At 24.9% G+C, this 8,839-nt stretch overlaps 1 protein-coding gene across 3 annotated transcripts; it reads right to left on the reverse strand.

Moving 5' to 3' along the window:
- Positions 1–479: 479 nt before the first annotated feature.
- LOC118442771 (transmembrane reductase CYB561D2) lies at positions 480–4,322 on the reverse strand. 3 transcript variants are annotated; one of them, XM_035868811.2, is made up of 3 exons: positions 4,206–4,322; positions 1,793–2,009; positions 480–1,130 (listed from the first exon to the last, which is right to left on the reverse strand). In XM_035868811.2, exons 2-3 carry the CDS (start codon positions 1,967–1,969, stop codon positions 615–617), a joined length of 693 nt encoding a protein of 230 aa, XP_035724704.1. In that variant the 5' UTR covers positions 1,970–2,009; positions 4,206–4,322; the 3' UTR covers positions 480–614. The 3 variants fall into 3 exon arrangements, with proteins under 3 accessions (XP_035724704.1, XP_035724703.1, XP_035724702.1); XM_035868810.2 differs by lacking the exon at positions 4,206–4,322 and adding an exon at positions 3,737–3,955; XM_035868809.2 differs by lacking the exon at positions 4,206–4,322 and adding an exon at positions 2,577–2,725.
- Between the last annotated feature and the right edge of the window lie 4,517 nt (positions 4,323–8,839).

Here is an 8,839-nt window from a genome sequence, read left to right on the forward strand (position 1 = left end):
TACGATACGCATAGATTTTCTTTCCTTTTGAATTCAACAAGTTCAACATATTAATCGAATATTTTTAAATAAGTAATCATATATGTATTTATGTATATATATATATATATATGTATATAAAAATATATCTTTCGTTAGTATTAGGTCGTATTTTGAACATTTCAAATTATCATTAATAAAAGATTCATGAAGTATCGTATATTTTTTTCTATCTTATCGACGGATCAATAGATCAAACTAACTGACACATTTGGCATATGTTATCGTTACGAACGATATTATCATCTTCCTTTAATCTATATATAATACCTATGTACATACATACATACGTACATTCGCTATATAAATTATATATATATATATATATATATATATATATATATATATATATATATATATAATCCATGATAATGAAATCTTTCTGTTAAAAAAAAAAAAAATAATAATAATAATTATAATAATAATAATAAAAAAAAAAAAACAAAAAAGATAAGATTATTTCCATTAGCCGCGTGGATCTCGAATTAGATAAAAATAAAAAAAGGACATACATTTCAGGAAGTACGAGACGATAAAAAAAAATAAAAATAATAATACGAAATAATACAAGAAAATCACGTGTTCGACGATGTTTTTCTAAACATGAATTTGATTCTTGACGCCGCACCTAATATCGGTTTGATCATTATGAAAAATGTACCGATAACGAACGATGCAAATGTTAAATCTCTACCTACTATGGTACCAGGCCACCAATGGGTATAAGTGCCATTAATTAAAGCGGCAAGTAAAATAATTGTAACTAACATACCACCTACGGCATGAATAATCTTAATGGTTATTGGTCTGATACGTGGATAAAACCATTTTGTATTGTCGGCTAAAATACCACTTATTAATATTATTGCGCAAAGTATCGTTGCGGATAATCCAAGCTTTCCGTGTACAGATTTGAAATGCGGACGATTACCTTTCATTACGATTATAATAATAACGCCAGCTAACATAAGACCAAATCCAAAGCTCTGTAGTAGCCAATGTATTAAAATTCGATTTTTCCTTGTAATCCTCGAGGACACATAAGCTTCTCCTGATACGCAAAATATTGCTTCCAACGTGAGCAGACCGATCTGTATTAAAAATTCGATTAATAATAAATATTATGTTCATTCATTTCAACGTTATTATTATTATTATTATTATTATTTTCTTTTTTTTTTCTTTTTCTAAGAGAACGAGAATAAAAATCTCTTAAGAATTAATAATAAACATAATGATATTTTTTTCATTACTACTATTATTATTATTATTATTATTATTATTATTATTATTATTATTATTATTATTATTATTATTATTATTATTATTATTATTATTATTATTATTATTATTATTATTATTATTATTATTATTATTATGATTTATTTATTTATTTATTTATTTTTTATTTTTATTTATTTATTTTTTGTTTTGTTTTTTAAGAGAACGAAAACAAAAATCTCTTAAGAATTAATAATAAATATAATGGTATTCTTTTAAATATTATTATTATTATTATTTTTATTATTATTTCTATTTTTATTATTTTTTTTTTGTTTGTTTGTTTTTTTTAAGAGAATGAAAACAAAAGTCCCTTAAAAATATTTATATTTTTGTAGATGATATCACGTCTCCGCTTCTCCAAATGCAACCTCGTTGATACTTCATAAGAACAAATTCTTTTTTTTTTTTTTTTTTTTTAAACGTTGACACATAGAAAATTAAATGCAAATCCTGATGACAAAATTCTTACCCCGATCGTTGTTAATATCGGATGCCACGAGAAGAGATTGTAAGTTTCGGCTGACAGTACAATGATGTATATAACGGGTGCCAATAAAAGAAGATGCGTTATAACGGATATAGTTATTGTTATAGTACTTGGGGTATGTTTTTCCGGTTTTGTAGTTGATCGTTGTTCGATAGTCATCTTTGCGGTACTCGCAATATCTTTTCTTGCTTTGATGATACTAAACAGAAAGAGATTTCCGATAATTAAATAGAGAAAAAAAAAGGTAGATAGATAGATAGATACATAGATAGATAGATAGATAGATAGAGAGAGAGAGAGAGAGAGAGAGAGAGAGAGAGAGAGAGAGAGAGAGAGAGAGAGACAGAACGTTCTTCAGCGGCAACATTTTTTTTTTCCTTTTTGTTTACATAATTTATGTATTCTCACGTTTGCTATAAGTTCGAGAGATTAAATTCTTTATTCTCAGAATATAAGAATGATTAATGTAATCGTAAAATGATGTTTCCTCTTATCGTTAAAAAAGAAATTTAATTTTTAAATTGAAACATCTCTCTAATATTGGAATTCTCTTTATTTGGAATGAATTGAAAACTTTTAATTACATCTTCTTTCTTGCGAGTTTATTACTTTTTTCTTTCTTTTTTGTTATAAAAATAAAAAAAAAAAAAAAAAAAAAAAAAAAAAAAAAAAAAAAATGAAAAAAAAAACGAAAAAAAAACAAACAAAAAAAAATGAAGGAAAAATGAGAAAAAAGAAAAAAAAAGAAATACGAATAATGACTTACAATACGTAGAAAATTCGATGCGACACTGTTAACTATAAAAATACGAATGAGAGTTACATGCGTTAGAGCAGATATGTGTTAGGTTATGTATGTATCTATCACAATGGTCGTGATTCAAAAGCCGCCGCGAGAGTGAGAGGAGCCAGGCACAAAATAAATCTCACATTTTTTTCTTTTCTAGATAACTGGACAGTGACGAGGTTACGATTAAAACGAGCGATTGAGTTTTTGAAAAAAAAAAAAAAAAGAAATTCCTTTTTCCAGAAAGTACTGAGACCGAGCACGTACAAAGATAGATAATCTGTGCTGATTGCTTATTGATTCTATTTTCTGTTTTTTCTTTTTTTTTTTTTTTTTTCCTTTTCGATGATATCGTCCACTCGAAATCAAAATTATTTCAGATAATGTCTCTACTATACGTCATAAATAAACTATTCTATTTCTTTCGGCTTTTTGTTTTTTTTTTATTCTTTTCTTTTCTTTTTTCTTTCTTGATTCTTCGAAGAAACAAAAAGGAGAAAAAGAAAAAGAAAAAGAAAAAAAAGAAATACGAAAAAAAGGAGAAAAATGCACGAGTGAAAGATTATATTAAATAATTAAAAAAAAATTCTTTTACGCTCGTCGAAATATTAGAATTACAAAATTTTCACGCTTTCTAACGTAATTACGATTAAAGAATTATTTCAATTTAGAAAATCAATTTAAAAATTAATTCAACGAACATACCTCGTTAACGCTTTTTTTTTTTGAATATAAAATTAAAAAAGAAAAAAGAAAAAGGAAAAACGAAATTTTTAATATACACACACACACATATATATATATTAATATATATATATATATATATTTTTTTTTTTGTAACGATATTTATTTAGTTCTCCACTTGAACGAAAGTATTTTCCATTGTAACGAGATAAAACAAGAGAAGATGTTAATTAGAGAATATATTCAAGAGAGAGAGAGAGAAAAAAAAGAAGTAAAAAAAGATAAAGAAACGGAAAGAAAGAAAGGAAGAAAGAAAGAAACAAAAAAACAAGAAAGAAAGAAAGAAAGAAAGGAAATAATGAGATTCTTAAATAGGAAAATAAAAAAGCAGCTGTCTTCTCTCTTTTCTTTTTCTCTAATGTCACTGGCAACAAGTGATATACATAAATACATACACAAAGTGAGTGGGTGCGATTAGCAACAAAGTAGAAGAACACAAGATGGATAAAACTTCAAATCCAATTAGGCACGTTTCTAAGACACTTTATTGAGAAGAAGGAAGGGAAAAATGGAGAAAGAAAGAAAAAAGCAAAAAAAAATAAAAAAGAAAAGAAAACGGGAAGAAGAAAAAAAAGAGAAAGAAAGAAAGAAAGAAAAAGCACACTTAAGATTAACACTCGAGGATAAAAAGAAAAATGAGACCTCTTTGTTTTACCTCGTTAACGTGAGAAAAAAAGAGCTAAACAAATAGAGAGAGAGAGAGAGAGAGAGAGAGAGAGAGAGAGAGAGAGAGAGAGAGAAAGAGAAAGAGTGAGAGAGAGAGAGAGAGAGAGAGAGAGAGAGAGTGAGAAAGAAAGAACAACTGAATAAAAGAAGTTTTTTTTACTAATAATAATACATAATTAAAAACAATATTTTGCTTACGAATAAAGAACAAACAAAATAAATAAATATATATATATATAAGTATATATATATATATATATATATATATATATATATATATGTATGAGAGAAGAAGATAGATATAATTCACGAAACGAAAGCCGTGTCTCGACTGAAGAGAAGAAAAGCAAAGGAGTACGCTAAACCCGAAGTATTCTACTCTAAGCTACTCGTACCATACGATGTTTATCGTAATGTTGATGCGTCAAGCAAGGAGGAAAATCGTCGTTGTTTCGTCATAAATACGAGAATCGACCTTGGTTAAAATAATTATTCTTCTGTCGTTGGATCTTAACGTTCGTCTTTTAAGAATACGTCATCATATATATTCGTATATGTTATTTTAATATCATATGATATATATGTGTATATATATATATATATATAGAGTATTTTTTTCCCTTTTTCTTTTTCCTTTTATAATTTGATTATTATTATTATTATTATTATTATTATTATTATTATTATTATTATTATTATTATTATTATTATTATTATTATTGGAATTATTAATAAATTAATAAATAAATTAATTAATTATTAATTATTATTAATTAAATTAATAATTTACAATTTCTTTTCGTACTCAATATTACGATATGTTATCATTGATGTTTATTGATATTTATATTTAGATGTTTATTGATATTGATATTTATCATTGATATTTATATGTTCTGTTAATTTTTAATTGAATCACTTTTAAATGAATATATAAATAAATAAATAAATAAATAAATAAATAAATAAGTATATATATATATAAATAATTTAAGGAATAATTTAATAAGTTTATATATTTATATATTTACACGTTTGATAATATAATAAATGTATTACGTAATACTTTAAGTAGTTAAATTTTGATTTTATTTTTATTATTGATGATATATATGTATATGTTCTTTTTTATTTATCTTTTTTATTAATCATTATTAATGAACGATCATTTTGTAATAATTTCACGTTATCGTTGATGATACCTATTCAATAATTTTCATTATAATATTATTAATGAAAAATATCAATTCGTTAATAATTTTTTTTATTATACCGTTTGTATGAATTACGTAAGAAATAAATTGGATTAATAGGTTAGTGTTAAATTCTGTTATATCATCTTACAATATGTATATCTATCAATGATATCACACTCAGAGGTTATTAAAATATCCAATCGATAGAGTATTGACACATTTGATAGATCGAATTACTTCGTCCGGTTTTTCCCGCCAATTTTAATATTAATTCTATATACGTGTATATGTATGTATGTATGTGTTCGTAATATACGATGATAACCTTGTTGGCCTTTAAAATACGTAGTTATCGGAGAAATAATTATAAATAAAATGTGATTATTTTCATTAGATAGACATGTATCACCATCTCTGTTCTTTTTTTTTTCCTTATAATTACTTAATTATTGGTTTTATATTTGTTCGAAATGAATTTTTCTTTTTTTTATTATTCTTTTTTTTTTTTACGCGTCTTGTTCATAAGAAACAAAATTTCATCCCTTCCACGAATTATATATATATATATATATATATATATATATATATATCATTTATTTAATACATTTTTTTGGATTAATTTTTCTATTTTATTTCAATGTTACACTTATCACAACAATCAAAAAAGAAAAAAAAACAAAATATTGTACCAGTTCTTCATGTAAATCACTGAATAACGTAGGAATGTAATAATGAGATCTACGCCGAAAGTACATTTCGAAATATTCGAAAAATATTCAACCGACTAAATATAATTAAAAATGGAATCTGTAAAAATCCAAATAAGATTGAACTGTTTTTCCCAAGTTTAAATGTTAATTAATGATATAGATAAGATTCAGACATATCGTGGAGTGCAGCACGTACGAAAGATAAAGCAATTACTCAAAGATTTTCTCAGGTATCTCTAATCGTTTCCTTTTTCATTTTATTTTATCAATTAGTAAAACAACTTATTATTTAACTATAAATCATTATCGAACATTCATTTTTAATCATCAATTATCATTAATATTAATTGCAAATAATTGATCTAAAATCGATAATAAATTAATCATTATTTTTACAATAGATATATAAATATAGAAATATATATATATATATATATATATAAATAATTATAAGTATATATAAATTTATATACGTATACATATATGTTATTAATAATGATCTTTTGACGATATAAAAATATCTTGGGACACATAGTATGTAATCTTATAATTCATTCGAATTAACTATTACTCGTGATGAAAACATGGACAAGAGCACACAAGGGATTTACATAGAGTTATGCGCACACAGCAGTGTGGCGCGCGTATAATTAAAATTACTCACTGTGTGAATACCCGGCGATTAGGCCAATAGCACGTGCCCTCTCTCTCTCTCTTTCTCTCTCTCTCTCTCTCTCTCTTTCTCTCTCTCTCTCTCTCTCTCTCTCTCTCTCTCTCTCTCTCTCTCTCTCTCTCTCTCTCTCTCTCTCTCTTTATCCTTCTCTCCCTGTATGGATTACACGCAATGATAACCTACAAAGACTAGTTTTTTCTCTTTTTCTCTATTTTTTCCCTCTTTTTTTTTCCCCTTAACTCTTCGCCCACATAGAAAACGTAACGTTGTAATTAGTTCATTTCTATCCTACGCGTAAAATAAAAGTACCGAACACGACGTTCGTTAACCTTTATGTCATGGAATCGTTATTTTTATTTCTCGCGTGGGATAGAAAAATAGAGAGAGAAAGAGAAAAAAAGAGAGAGAGAGAGAGAGAAAGATATCACAATAATCATAAATCTCATTGATCTTTCTTAGATTCCAATCGTTGAAAATAAATAATCCTTGTTTTCGCAAACAAATCTATAATATTATTTTACAATGAAAATTTCTTTCATCTTATATTTGTAAATAGATTGAGATTTATGTTATTAAAAAGTAAAAAAAGAAAAAAAGAAAAAAAATAAAGAATATAAAAGAAAGTAAAAAAAAAAAAAAAAAAAAAAGGATATATTATCTGTAATATTGTCATGTATATAAAAAGAAATGACATTTAAGACACCATGTATTACACAGAAAATTCATATTTGATATTTAGTGATTTGACGAAAATATTAATTCTTTTCTCTTTTTTCTCTTCATAACTATGATCAAAAGTCGACTAATTCCATGTAAAGAATGATAACAGTACTATTATATATATATATCATATATTATTATCAGTACGTTATTATCAGTAGTATTATCAAACTAACGTTAAGAATTTTATGGTTCGATAAATAAAGAAAAATATCCATCGAAAACACACATATACGTGAAATATAATTAGTACACATAACCTTATATTTTATTTTTAATTCCTTCTTTGTTTATTTATGTATTTATTTATTTATTTATTTATTTATCCAATCGAGTTATGCATACGACGGTATTATACGGAAGCACGCATGGTCAGAGCTCATATGTATGCATACGCATGCAGATATTGGCCTCGACTTGTACATTGGAATGTTTTTCAATGAGAATGCCATACTATACTTTGATTATTCAGATAAAGATCCGATAATAAAGTTAATAATATCAACATGCTTTTGCATATTAAAATTCATTCTGTCGAAATTATGTCTGTTAAAAATCAAATAAGAGGGAAAAAAATCAAATAAATTGACATTTAATTTCTTAGATATATATTATAGATTAGATATATTATAAATTCAATTTTATATTACGCATTTTTTATTTTACATGAATAAAATTATACTAATATCGAGATATTAATTTATATATGGATGTATATTCATTATGTATATTTATTAACTTTTTTCTTAAATTTGAAATTTCCAATTTTGCAGCGTCACAATATTTCTAATTTCAAATTATTTCATTTCTATTCTTATTATTCTCCAAATGAAATATAAAAAATATAAGAAGAATGATATAAATTATCGTTTTGGTGACACCCTGGTATATCATTAAATATTTCTCAATGTATTATGTGTATATATATATATATATATATATATATATTCTATATTTTTAGATAGAAATTTGTATATCATATTTGAAACTCCTTTTCGATTGTTTATTAAAATAATATTTGTTTCGCTTTGAAATATGCAATACTCCATACGTTGTCGATAATATTGCTTGCGAGTACCATCTCTTGGTAAAAAAGAAGAACTTTTTTTATCACTGATGATATGCAACACGCTTTACACGCAACCACGTTAAATGATACGTATAAGTAAAGATAGATAAGAAGGAAGAGTTTGGAATAAATTTTTTTATTGATTTTTTTAATTCAGATACAAGCTGAAACAATATTTTAATTATTATTAAATACGTTAACGCATTAAAACGCACAGCCATTAGCTCTAATATTTTCATTCAATGTTAAATTTGAATGCAAATATTAATGATTGCCCAGGTCTCACCACGAGGAGGTTGCTGTGTGTATGGAGACCCAACGGGCTAAAGAAAAAATGAAATTAAAAAGGAAAGGAAGTAAAAGGAAAATAAACTTAAAAAAAGAAATTAAATGAAAGAAAAGCAAACTCAATTAAATTAAAATAAAACAAAATCCAAACACAAAATAAATATAAAGAGCAAAAT

The sequence above is a fragment of the Vespa mandarinia genome, chromosome 24, assembly GCF_050613455.1.
Source record: "Vespa mandarinia isolate Hongniang chromosome 24, ASM5061345v1, whole genome shotgun sequence".
NCBI classification, from domain to species: domain Eukaryota; kingdom Metazoa; phylum Arthropoda; class Insecta; order Hymenoptera; family Vespidae; genus Vespa; species Vespa mandarinia.